The sequence below is a fragment of the Procambarus clarkii genome, chromosome 1 (genome assembly GCF_040958095.1).
Source record: "Procambarus clarkii isolate CNS0578487 chromosome 1, FALCON_Pclarkii_2.0, whole genome shotgun sequence".
In the NCBI taxonomy this organism is placed as follows: Eukaryota; Metazoa; Arthropoda; class Malacostraca; order Decapoda; family Cambaridae; genus Procambarus; species Procambarus clarkii.
The window spans coordinates 19,827,482-19,841,630 of NC_091150.1; the positions used below are offsets into that span (position 1 = coordinate 19,827,482).

Here is a 14,149-nt window from a genome sequence, read left to right on the forward strand (position 1 = left end):
TATTCATAAAGGGGGATAGAAAAGAGGCACTAAACTACAGACCAATGTCATTGACAAGTATTCCTGGTAAAATGTTGGAGAAAGTAATCAGGTTGAAATTGGTGGAGCATCTGGAGAGAATTGACTCTGTGACAAAATAATCGGCATGGATTATTTATCGGCAAGGTTTAGAAATGGAAAGTCGTACCTGACAAACTTGATAGTTTTAATGACATTGCCTACAATGTCGACCTAAATGACTTTCCAGGTGGAATACAGAATTATAAGAACATGTGTGATGATGATGCTAAGATATTAGGGTAGATAAGAAACTTAAATGACTGTCACACCCTTCAAGACCTGGACAAAATAAGTGTATAGAACACCACTTGGCAAATGAATTTAATGTGAATAAATGCCATGTTATGGAATGTGGAATAGGAGAAAACACACCACACACACAACCTATAAATTATGTGAAAAAACCATCACCTGAGGACCACATAAAGAACAGAGTGCGAGGAACTTATGCTACACTTTCCAATTTCAGAATTGCTTTTAAATACATGGCTAGTGAAATACTAAAGAAATTGTTCACAACCTTTGTTACCCCAAAGTTGGAATATGAATGGTTATAGTGTGCCCATATCTTAAGAAGCACATCAACAAACTGGAAAAGGTGTAAAGACATACAACTAAATGGCTCCTTTTACTAAAAGACAAGAGCTATGGAGAGAGGTTAGAGGCATTAAATTTGCCAAAACTAGAAGATAGAAAAAAAGAGGCAATATTATGACTATATACAAAATAGTACCAGGAATTGGCAAAATTGGTAGGGAAGAATTACCAAGACCTGGAACTTCAAGAACAAGAGGTCATAGATTTAACCTAACTAGACAAAACTGCAGAAGAAATACAGTACACATAAGAAAATTCACTTTCGCAAAGAATGGTACTGTAGACGGTTGGAACAAGTTAGGTGAGAGGGTGATGGAGGCGAAACCCATCAGTAGTTGCAAATCGTTATACAGTATGACAAAGAGTGCTGGGAAGATGGGATACCACGAGCGCAGCTTTCATCCTGTAACTACACTTGGGTAATTACAAGGTTAGTAAAATAAAAAAGGGAAAGAAAGCTTTGGTAGACTATTTTTCAAGAATGTCAAAAGACATGTGACACTGTTCCTCATGGAAACTTGTACAGATGAAGAACCAGGTCGGGAAAACACTGATCTGGGTATAGGAGTATCAAAAAGACAGATAGCAAAGAATCCCAGAGTGACTGTCTCAAACTGGAGGAATGTAATAAGCAGTCCCAAATGGCTCAGCCCTGGGACCGCTGCTATTTCTAATTTATGTGAACGATCTACCAAAATGAACTCAGATATGTCAATACTTGTAGATGATGCAAAGCTGATGAGGAATGTAAAATCAGATCAAGACTGCAAAAAGTAACAGGACCATGACAAACTCTAAGAGTGTTCCGACAAATGGTTGCTGAAATTGGGTTGTTTAATTGTGGAACCAATTACCGCTTAACATGGTGGACGTGGGTGTCCCTTGTTTGTTTCAGGCGTGGATTGGACATGTATATGAGTGGGATTGGGTGGTTATAAATAAGAGTTGCCTTGTTTGGGCCAATAGGCCCTCTGCAGTTACCTTTATTTGTATGATGTTATGTTTTTAAATTCAATCCCAACAAGTGTAAGGTAATGAGAATAGGAAAGATGTAATGACTGCTATAAAAAATTTAGCTTTTGTGGTTGTTAATGTAAATGTTTCTACTAATTAAAATACCAGTTTATTTTGTTTGTTTTAATTTTTTAAAATTATTTGTGTTTATTTGTGTTAAAATGTGTAAAGTTTTCCCGTGCGTTTTTGTGAGAGGAGCATCCCTGTGCTCCATGAAAGAGGGCCGAGACTCCATACACACAAGTTGTGTGGTGTGTGCTTGTGAGGTACCCACCTCACTGTGTGAGGTTATTGACCTCCATTTAAACCTAGTGTCTGGAACTGTAATCGTAAATCTAGTGAGTGAGCTTTTCCTTGTCAGTGTATTATCCCTTTTCCTGTGTTTAAATATATGTAATGCATGCACTTCGATTGTTTCTCGAGTCCCACCAATGCAAAAATATGCCAACGGTCCCACGAAGTCATTCTCCTGATTGAAGTGTTAATAAATGCATATTGGTTCCACATTCCGGTTTAAAGTAACATTTACAGTATACTGTAAATAAGAAAGTAAGAACGGATTTTGTGATTTCGTACTCTAGTGTACAGCTTACTAGCTCATTCCCTTACAAAGGGGGAGAGAAGACCAGAAGCCATCTACATTATACAGGGAAGGCAGCTACAGGAATCAGAAAGAGAGAAGGGTCTGAGAGTGGATATAATTCCAATACTCTCACCAGAGGTGCACAAAAACAGGATAACATCAGCAGCATATGGGATTCAGGCAAATACAAGTAAGTAATTATCAAAAGAAGGCACCAAACCGGGAAGGCTATGTAGCACCATCAAATGTGCAGAATAATCAGAGGGCACTAAATATCACCAAGAATGCCAACATGAGAATGGAAACCCATAAGGTGAACAATATCAAAAGTATCCGAGTCACCAAGAATTCTATCGAGGGACAAGCGACTGCGGAGGACGGTCGGAAAACAAGACACACGCTCGTCCTGGAAGTCAGGACATTTGAGAAGGATATGCACGACCATAAGAGGGATAATGCAATTTGGACAATAAGGAGCAGGGCGGCGCTCCATTAAGTGACCGTGAGTTAAGTGAGTATGGCCAATACGCAATTTTCGCCAGAGCCGTTTCCCATCACTGATTACGGAGGTAGAAAGACGGCCATGAGAACACACAACTTTTAAGAGTACATAGTTTGTTACCAGTAACAGAAGACTAACAAGCTTGCCAACAGGTAAGGATGGAGGAATGAATAACTGGGTAAAAGTCGGAATAAGGAATACTGTTACGAGAGATGGGACAAGAGCAGACAGCTTCCCTAGCAGCAGCATCCGCATGCTCATTTAAAGAGACACCAATATGGCTGGGAACCCAGCAAAACTCAACCGACTTAAATTTACTGTGAATAAGAAACGGCCAATGCTGTATTTCGATAATTACCGGATGAACCGAATTAAAGGACCCGAGAGCCATGAGGGCACTACGAGAGTCAATGACAACTACAAAGAAAGACTGACAATGAGAAAGCAGGAGATGAAGAGCATAGAGAATAGCATAAAGTCCCGCTGTGAAGATGCTAGTCTCCGGGGGTAAGCGATACATATAAGTGCTGTCAGGAAAAACAACAGAGTAGCCTACACCATCCGCAGACTTAGACCCATCGGTGAAGATGGAAACGGAGCGGGAGTGTGAAGAAAAGTGCTCAAGGAAAAGGCATTTCAAGACTGAAGGAGGGGTAAAAGCTTTAGTGATGTGGGTTCAAGATATAAAAACTGCAGAAGGGGGACTCTCTACGGGGCAAAGAAGGAACAACACGAGGAGATATATTAGAAATACGAACTGAAAGAGAATCTTGTAAGCAAGATAACCAGACAGAAAGAGGGAGGTGGTAAAGAGGAACAGGAACTACAGGAGGGGTAAAAGTTAAAGCATGACAGAGGCGAGAGGAAGGATGTTGTAAGGACTGCGCAAGATAGCAAAGACAGTAGCGATCACGGCGGTCCTGGAGAGATAGGAAGCCAGTGTCAACGTCGAGATCGGGTTCAATGACGAAAGGAGGATTGATAATAAAAGGGTCCCCTTGCTCGAGACGTTGGGTACTACAGTTCTACGGGTGCAAGAGTATGTCTCCTCAAACAACCGGGCATCAAAACAAAAGAAGGCCAAAAGAATGATCAAAACAGGCACAAGGTCAGCGGGAAATGAGAATTAGAAAGGAGAAGACAGGGGGGGGGGGGGGAGAAAAATGAAACAAAAGATAAAGTTGTCCAGCAAAACTGGTGAAGACAGCAGCAGGAGTATAAGGCCACAAAAGGACAGAGGACTGTCCCATGGAGCATCACACTCTGGCAGCCACCCACCAAGCCCCGTCAAGGCAACAACGAGCCGGAAAGGGAGGGGGAGACAAATACAGGAACAATGTTTAGGAATCTGAATCAGGACTCCTTCAAAAGATGATCGAGAATTGTTATGGGAATGCATAATCCAAACATAACATAAACCACATCTGAATTCCAACTTATAAACAAGTGTTAATGCATCTTTATGTGAGTGTACATATAAGCATTACTTTACCAGCAGGAGTAATACAGGAGAAAATGGTCATCCACTAAGAGCAGATGTAGGCTGGAGCGGTCATATTGGAACTGGCACATGACCAGAACCATGCCCAGACTCTTAGCCAGATAAGGCCTTCTCATTCACATAATAGAATTATTACTAATCCCATTTAAATGATATATACAATACTGTATATAAAATTTAATCCATCCAGTGGTATTTAGTAATATAAGCTAGGCTTTTCAGGTTCCACACATTCTCTTATCCTATTTTCCCCTCAATTTTATGAGGTTGGCCTTGCTCCACCTTGTACGTTTCACTCAATATTTTGTATATGGCTTCTAGCCTTGCATTTCTCATCAACTTTCTTCATGAATAGGATTAAAAATTCATCCTTGCCAACTTAGTAGGATCCTGTCATGATTTTGTATGTGGTGATCATATAATCTTATTTCCTTTTACAGGTATTTACTTGCTTTGACACCTTTGAAGACTTTCCTCATAGGTCTTGTTTTATAAGTCTGGAAGAAATTTAAAGCACATCTTTACACCACCTATATTTTGTTGATGTGCTTTGCCAAGAAAGCTCCTCTGAAGGGTCCCTGGTATGAGCTATTTGCATAACTCTACCCAATTCAATCCATGCCTGTACCTTGCAAGTCTTTGAGGGTCTTGGTAGTACAGAAAAGAGCAACAGTTTAGCAAGACAACACAGACTACACTACAGAAGGAAAAAATAATTACAGAAATGCTTAAGCAGACATGCTTATTCCAACAAAAAAATAATAATTTAAACAGGGAGATTGAAGAACTAGAGCTGATGCAATCACTCATACACCCAGGCTCAAATTTGTACAGTAAAACATCATGCTGGAGCAAACAATATGGCAGGAAATGCAGAATAGAGCAAGTGAAGAGTAAAGGTGCCATAGGCACAATCACAGAACACTGTGTGAACATGAGAGGTCCAGTGTTGCTCAGTATCCTCCCAACAAGTATAAGAAATATTGTCGGAACAAAAATAGAAGCCTTCAAGAAAAACTGGACAGTTTTCTGCAAAAAATGCCAGACCAACCAGGCTGAAGTATATGTATATATGTGGGCCTGCGACCCGCTCCAAGCAACAGCTTGTTGGACCAAGCTCTCACAAGTCAGGGCCAGGCTTGGGGAGTAAAACCACTCCCAAAACCCTCTCCAGAGTTCCAGGTAAGATACCAAATTGATGAAATGAAATTACTGTAGAACAGACAGCCATACAAGAGAGAAAATACAATCCAAAATATTTCTTCACATATGCAAAATGAAAATGAAGAACGTCCACCAGTACTGGACCTACACTTACAAGTGAAGGCTCATACACAGATGACAAAAAAGAAATCAATGAAATCCTAAAAGATCAGTAAGATTAGTATCCTCAATAAACAACACGAAAGTTCAGGAACGGGACAGCTGCATGAAAATATTCAAACACCTGACAATAAAACTGATATTAACATGAACCCTACAGATTTTGACAGTCAAATTAACAACAAGCTCATGCACTTGGCTCCAGGGCCAGACACATGGAATTCTATATTTACAAAGACATGTGAAGTGCCAGTAGCACAAGCACTCAATGTAGTATGGAGAAAAAGCTTGGATACAGGGGAAGATACTAGAAGGATTTAAATCAGCAGATATAGCTCCCTTATACATGGGAAGGTGTGAAGCATTGGCTAAAAATTATAGACCGGTCAAGTATGAACAAATCCACAAGGGCCGTGACGAGGATTCGAACCTGCGTCCGAGAGCATCCCAGACGCTGCCTTAATCGACTGAGCTACGACATGGTAAAAAGAGTTGAAACCAAAGTTCTACTGAACTTACTGCATCCTGCAGCCTCTCCAAGGCACAAACCAGGGTTTTACACAACTCCCCCATGCACTCGAGATATGTCAATAGGCCGTTCTCCCTCTTCGCCCTTACTTTATTACATACAGAAATCACAATTGTGTGATGCATCAAATGAATTGTGTAGTGTAGTGTAGCCGGTCAACTATCATCAAACAATAAAAGTTCATGAAAGTGTGATTAGGAACCAGACCTCCAGTTTTATGGAGAGCATTGACCATCATAACCAGGTGAACATGATTTAGTGAGGAGAGCATTGACCATCATAACCAAGTGAACATGATTTAGTGAGGAGAGCATGTCTTTCACATTCGATCACCATGACAAAATCACAGAAGCATTAGAAGAAAAACAAAATGCAGATGTGGTATGCATGGACTTTCCAATGGCCTTTGATAGGTCTAACTATGGTGTGATAGCCTATAAAATGAGATCAATAGGAATAAAAAGTAGGGTGATGGATATTCAATTTCCTGTCAAGCAAAATACAAAGAGAAATAATAAAACAAAATCAAGTTCAAGCACAGTGAAAAGCTCTGTACCTCAGGGCATAATCCTGGTCCCTCTGCTTTTTCTCATTTTCATATCAGATATAGACAAAAATAGATATCAGACTTTTGTGTCAGCTTTTGCAGACACAAAATTTATAACGAATATTACTCATGTAGAAGGCATTGAAAAACTAGTCTGATATTAATAAAGCTTTTGCTTGGGCAGCAGAAAATAATGTGATGTTTAACAGTGATAAATTCCAGGTACTGTATTTCGGTATTGAAAAAAAATGACCTTCAATGAAATACTGGATATAAGACAATCACATCTACCCATAGTAGGAAAGCAACATGTAAAGGCTCTGGGAATAATAATGTTTGACAACTTAACATATAGTGAGCATAACCAAAAAAGTATAGTGTCAGCTAGAAAAATGATAGGATGGATTATGAGAACCTACAAATCCAGAGACTACATTACAATGCTCATTGTATTCAAATCACTTTTAGTTACTTTTTAGTTTGTTTGGTCGTGAACCCACTCTGATTTCAGGTGTGAACCCTTTTTTGGGGGGATTCTGGGACCTTCTGGACCATTCTTTGCAATGGCCTAATGGCTCTAGTTTCTTTGCCTTGCGGCATATTTCATGTGTAGCCTTCCGGCTATTTTCCTCGTGCTGTGCCTTACAGTGTTTTGTGGGAAATTTGAGTAGTATACCTGCTTGATGGGGTTCTGGGAGTTCTTTTACTCCCCAAGCCCAGCCTGAGGCTAGGCTTGACTTGAGAGAGCTTGGTCCTTACTGCGAATATATGCAGCATTTGACCGTTCCCCAGGATGCGACCCACAACAGACAACTAACACCCAGGTTCCTAAACTGCTAGGTCAACAGAGGCAATGGGTGTAAGGAGATTTGCTCATACATCTCACACCTGCCTGGGACTTGTGCTGTCCCACCTTGAGTACTGCTTGATATTCACTTCCCTTCTTTAGAGCAGGAAAGATTGCCAAAATAGAAAGAATACAGAGAACATATACAGCACATACACACACAAAGCACCTAAATTATTGCAACCATCTCCAAGCTCTCAGAATGTGCTCTCTGGAAAGGAGACTACACAGAGGTATCATAGTATATACTGTACATGGAAAATACTGGAAGGCAAGTTCCCAAATTTGTACAGCATATTAACGTACTGGAGTAAACAATATGATAGGAAATGCAAAATAGAGCCAGTGAAGTGTAGGGGTGCCATAGGCACAATCACAGAATATTGTATGAACATCAGAGGTCCATGGCTGTTCAATATTCTTCCAGTAATTATAAGAACCATTGCAGGAACAAAAGTGGATTTCAATAAAAAAAATTTGTAGTGTCTAGCAAGAAATGTGAGACCAATTGGGTTGTAGTGGATATGTGGACCTGCGGGCCACTCCAAGCAAGAGCCATTGAATCAGGCTCTGTCAAACCTGGGCCAGAACCAGGCTTTGGGAGAACAACTATTCCCAGAACCCCCCCCCCCCCCCGCCTGCCAGGTACAATTCAGGTATGTTCCTGGGAGTTAGGAAAATGATGTGGGTTGCAACCTTGGAAAGGTCAGTAGTTGGCCTAGGGTGTGTGGGGGGGGGGGGCACTCAGGAAGCTTAAGTACAGTACAGTACAGGCTTCCTGTCTAACACTGGGGACAAATAGTCATATAGACTATGTACTATATATGTATACATACTATGTACTATATATGTATGCATACTATGTATGTATACCTGCCAAAGCCATAAATGGCAAAACTGTTTGGTTTTAAAATCCACCTGTAGAGGATCATCAAGGAAAATAGGGGTCCTTTGACAAGTCACCGTCTTCATGTGCTGGTCAAAGCCACTAGTGTTAGTGGCCCTCGGGTAAAAACAGGGAAATGTGCTTGTTAGTTTCTTTGAGAATTTGACACCAACATTTCACAGTGTTGTATATACCTGCTACTGGTCAGTTTGACCTGGTTAGGTTTTGTCAAAATTCTAATTAACAAAAATATATGCATCATATTAGTCTAAGCTATGTCACTTAAAAAAATATATATGAATATATTATATAATTGTTTTGTACACTAACACAATACACTATGTTGTGGGACAGAAATGGTTGGGCACATTTCCTATCACCTACTGCACCTGTTCACCTATCAGTAAATAGATACCCAGGAGTTAGTCAGCTTTTTGTGGGGTTCAGTCCTGGGGGTCAGTTGTTCGACCTTGGAGGAGACCTCAATATAAGCCTAACGTATATACACTGGCTGCCTGTCCCCTGACAAAATTGAATTAAACACATGACAAGTTAGGATAATTTAAAATGCATATGCATACTGTCTCATGTAAGAAGAACCATGTACAACCTATATTATACAAAACTGTTGTTATACATGTACATACAGTACTGTACTAAAAATATTGGCAGCAGGTTTTCATTTAGACATGTTTTATTTAATATGACTGTATTAAAGGGTCTCGGTAGTACATTCGGGCTTGTTCTCGACACACAATCGAGAATTCCGGGTTCGAATCCTGGGCAGAACAGAAATGGTTGGGCACATTTCCTTTGACCTATTGCCTCTGTTCACCTAGCAGTAAGTAGGTACTCTGGAGTTAAGTCAGCTTGTTGTGAGGATACATCCTGGGTGGGGTCTGTAATTCGGCCTTTGGAGGGGGACCTCGATAAAAGCCAAACGTGTATGAATATACTCTGCTTCCTGTCTCATGACATTGTGAATTATCATCATTATATTCTGCGTTGATTATTTTAGGGCTTCTATCCCTCTGATTAGTGCTCTTGCATCTTGGTTTAATTGGAGGAGGATTTCTCCAAATGTAATCTTTGTTCGAGGTAATCTAAAAGAATAATTAACTGTAGAATGTATTACACTAATCATAAATTTACACAACGTTTCGAAGCTACACGGTTCATTCTCAAGTGATGGGACTGTACTGGGCAAATTGGATTCATACCATTAGGAATGTCAGGTACATAATACAAACAGATGAGGAGTACAGCATAAACGGGGAAAGAATAGGGCATAAATGGTGGACGAATGGGGGACGTAAATGGGGACGAATAAAGATTGAAAAAGGGAGGGACCACATACAAAGATTAATCAGGTGTAGTGGGCATGGAGTTTTGAGTACTGTCGTCTACAATGGCCTCTTCATGTTCTGGTCTTGTTCTTACTCTCATGGTGGGTAGAGTGAATAGTTCCGTTATTTGGGTATTTATGGTGGGTTATTCGGCTTTTATATGAATCGCTTCAAGATTTTGTTTTCTTACATCCGGAGTTTTGTCTATTATGCAGGTACTGTACTGTACAGTATTTTCTTTTGTTAGGGTGATGTCATAGGATTGTCTCGTGAGTTTTAGGGGCATCCGATTGAAGCACTGTCACTGACCTGTCATCACAGGTCAAACACCTTGTGAGCTTGGTCGATGTCATACCTATGTTCAGTACTTGGATTGAAGGCTACATCCTTCGTGGGGGCAGGTGTACATATATACCACGTTCGACTGCTGTAAAGGGTTCTCCGTCGGCTTCTGGCTGTTTTGAATGAGGTCGTCAGTGGTCATCTTTGTTTATAGTACAGTACATGATTGGGTCTATGTTTTGGTTTGGAGTTGTGCTTTTTTCTCCTCTTTCAATTATTTCTATCATTATTTTTTCTTCTTTTTTATGTTCACTATGCATGGTTGATTTGCAATGTAATTTTATGGAGGTGTTGCAGTTTATGTTCTTGGTTCAGGATTGTACCACCAGTCCAAGCATAGTGGTGTTAATCTCTGTTACTGTATCCATTGTTCACCAATACCTGTTTTATTCTTTCAAACACCCTACTAACATTGCTCCATTCAGAGCAGCGGGTAAGGGCTCGACGAAAATAAACATTGAGGAGACTGGTTTTGTATCTTTGGGGGCACTCACTCCTACCATTTAGGAATAATCCTATGTTTGTAGGCATTAGTATATATGCTGCTGAAAAGGAATGCTAGAAATATTAGATGGGCCACGATGGAAGTACTGTGTACAAATGAAGGAAAGGGATTATATGGGGGCTAGTATACTACAGAATAGTAGGCATCCATCAGTCTCAGGAGACTATGAACTTGCGCTCTGGTTGTCTATTTGGAGTGGCCTCTCCACGGCACAAAGCCAGGGTAGGTTGATACGGAGAAGCTGTTACCCTATTCAGCAGGTTCCCCCCCCTCCCTTCCATGGCGCCAAAAGTCTCCAATGGAAAGACCAACGCCAATACGATTGGTTCTAGCACGGTCGCAGGAACTGTCATGACGAGGTCGAAGGCAACAACGAACTACCTTAGGGGCTCCAGCTCCAGTATAGGGGCTAGGTAGACTTTAAAGTCCATTAATGACTCGTCTTGAGTACAAAGTGACCTGCAGTTCATTAGTCCCCAGCTAGGAGAGACGTTTGGGCATAGTTCCTTACAGGTGATGCCTCTTCACTTTGTTACTAGGCCTCAATAGGTACCTGGGAGTGAGTAAACTGTTTTGGGTAACATCTGGGGGATGGTCAGTCCCCTGACCTGACCTCTCGGGGGATGGTCAGTCCCCTGACCTGACCACTCGGGGGATGGTCAGTCCCCTGACCTGACCTCTCAGGGGATGGTCAGTCCCCTGACCTGACCTCTCGGGGGATGGTCAGTCCCCTGACCTGACCTCTCGGGGATGGTCAGTCCCCTAACCTGACCTCTCGGGGGATGGTCAGTCCCCTGACGTGACCTCTCGGGGGATAATCAGTCCCCTGACCTGACCTCTCGGGGATGGTCAGTCCCCTGACGTGACCTCTCGGGGGATAATCAGTCCCCTGACCTGACCTCTCGGGGATGGTCAGTCCCCTGACCTGACCTCTCGGGGATGGTCAGTCCCCTGACCTGACCTCTCGGGGGATGGTCAGTCCCCTGACCTAACCTCTCGGGGATGGTCAGTCCCCTAACCTGACCTCTCGGGGGATGGTCAGTCCCCTGACCTGACCTCTCGGGGATGGTCAGTCCCCTAACCTGACCTCTCGGGGATAGTCAGTCCCCTAACCTGACCTCTCAGGGGATGGTCAGTCCCCTGACCTGACCTCTCGGGGATGGTCAGTCCCGTAACCTGACCTCTCGGGGATAGTCAGTCCCCTAACCTGACCTCTCGGGAATGGTCAGTCCCCTGACCTGACCTCTCGGGGATGGTCAGTCCCCTAACCTGACCTCTCAGGGGATGGTCAGTCCCCTGACCTGACCTCTCGGGGATGGTCAGTCCCGTAACCTGACCTCTCGGGGATAGTCAGTCCCCTAACCTGACCTCTCAGGGGATGGTCAGTCCCCTGACCTGACCTCTCGGGGATGGTCAGTCCCGTAACCTGACCTCTCGGGGATAGTCAGTCCCCTAACCTGACCTCTCGGGAATGGTCAGTCCCCTGACCTGACCTCTCGGGGATGGTCAGTCCCCTAACCTGACCTCTCGGGGATGGTCAGTCCCCTAACCTGACCTCTGAGGGACGGTCAGTCCCCTGACCTGACCTCTGGGGGATAGTCAGCTCCCTGACCTGACCTCTGGGGGATAGTCAGCTCCCTGACCTGACCCCTGGGGGATAGTCAGGTAGGAGAAGGACGTCTATAAGCCTAACCGACAATGGGAAAATATTTAAATAGGATAATTTATGTAAATACATCATTGCAGAAGCCATTGGAGGGAGTGCGTCCGCTCCAGGACTGGCGGAGACGACCCGCGTCACCACTTATGTTACCAGGAGGCCTTAAGTGGCCCCAGCCCCCACAACCCCAGACCCGAGTGACCACTTGGGGTCACCTGGGGTCCACTTGGGGTCACCTGGGGACCGTGGGGAGGCACTGAGGGGGTCGTTAAGTGTCAGCCTCTCGAGGTGCCTCTTAGCGTCAAGTGACAGACTGAGCGAAGGTAACCACAGCAGGAGGAGTACAGTGTTGGGGCAGGTGTGGGGGGCACTTGGCACACTTGTGGGAGGCACGAGCACTTGTGTGTGGCAGCAGGTGTGGCTCCACACCTGCTGCCCTCACCCACCAGCAGGTGGACACGCACTAGACGAGGTGACCACAACTGTCACGGAGCGTAACCTTCTCCCGCACCAACACTACCAACACTGCTGCTGCTCCCCCGCTCTCCTGGCACCCTGCTCCAGGCCACACCCCTCCCTGGCCACACTCCTGCTGGCCACACTCCCGCTCTGGCCACACTCCTCCCTGGCCACACTCCCTCCCTGGCCACACTCCTCCCTGGCCACACTCCCGCCCTGGCCACACTCGCTGGCCACACTCCTCCCTGGCCACACTCCCTCCCTGGCCACACTCCTCCCTGGCCACACTCCCTCCCTGGCCACACTCCTCCCTGGCCACACTCCCGCCCTGGCCACACTCGCTGGCCACACTCCTCCCTGGCCACACTCCCTCCCTGGCCACACTCCTCCCTGGCCACACTCCCGCCCTGGCCACACTCCTCGCTGGCCACACTCCCGCCCTGGCCACACTCCTCGCTGGCCACACTCCCGCCCTGGCCACACTCCTCGCTGGTCACACTCCCGCCCTGGCCACACTCCTCGCTGGCCACACTCCCGCCCTGGCCACACTCCTCCCTGGCCACACTCCCGCCCTGGCCACACTCCCGCCCTGGCCACACTCCTCCCTGGCCACACTCCCGCCCTAGCCACACTCCTCCCTGGCCACACTCCTCCCTGGCCACACTCCCGCCCTGGCCACACTCCTCGCTGGCCACACTCCCGCCCTGGCCACACTCCTCCCTGGCCACACTCCCGCCCTGGCCACACTCCCGCCCCGGCCACACTCCTCCCTGGCCACACTCCCGCCCTAGCCACACTCCTCCCTGGCCACACTCCTCCCTGGCCACACTCCTCCCTGGCCACACTCCTCCCTGGCCACACTCCCTCCCTGGCCACACTCCTCCCTGGCCACACTCCTCCCTGGCCACACTCCTCCCTGGCCACACTCCCTCCCTGGCCACACTCCTCGCTGGCCACACTCCCTCCCTGGCCACACTCCTCCCTGGCCACACTCCTTCCTGGCTACACCCCTCCCTGGCCACACTCCTCCCTGGCCACACTCCTCCCTGGCCACACTCCCGCACCAACACTGCTGCTGCTCCCCCGCTCTCCTGGCACCCTGGTTCAGGCCACACCCCTCCCTGGCCACACTCCTCCCTGGCCACACTCCCGCCCTGGCCACACCCCTCCCTGGCCACACCCCTCCCTGGCCACACTCCTCCCTGGCCACACTCCTCCCTGGCCACACTCCCGCCCTGGCCACACCCCTCCCTGGCCACACTCCTCCCTGGCCACACTCCCGCCCTGGCCACACCCCTCCCTGGCCACACTCCTCCCTGGCCACACTCCTCCCCTGACCACACTCCTCCCTGGCCACACTCCTTCCTGGCCACACTCCTCCCCTGACCACACTCCTCCCCTGGCCACACTCCTCTCCTGGCCACACTCCTCCCTGGCCACCCTCCTCC

General features: G+C 45.9%; 2 protein-coding genes across 2 annotated transcripts in view; one reads left to right on the plus strand and one right to left on the minus strand.

Moving 5' to 3' along the window:
• The window catches only part of LOC123753965 (Inositol 1,4,5,-trisphosphate receptor), a 402,759-nt gene extending 389,990 nt beyond the window's left edge, over window positions 1-12,769 (minus strand). Inside the window, 1 exon segment of the mRNA XM_069331935.1 lies at window positions 12,689-12,769. The gene's annotated coding sequence lies outside the window, so the exon portion shown is untranslated.
• LOC138362529 (uncharacterized) lies at window positions 6,422-6,814 on the plus strand. Its single transcript, XM_069321066.1, has one exon. It carries the CDS (start codon window positions 6,422-6,424, stop codon window positions 6,812-6,814), a length of 393 nt encoding a protein of 130 aa, XP_069177167.1.
• Window positions 12,770-14,149: the final 1,380 nt, after the last annotated feature.

Excerpts from the sequence above, each read along its gene's own strand:
- LOC138362529 (XM_069321066.1), top strand. The coding sequence starts at position 6,422 with ATGTCTTTCACATTCGATCACCATGACAAAATCACAGAAGCATTAGAA.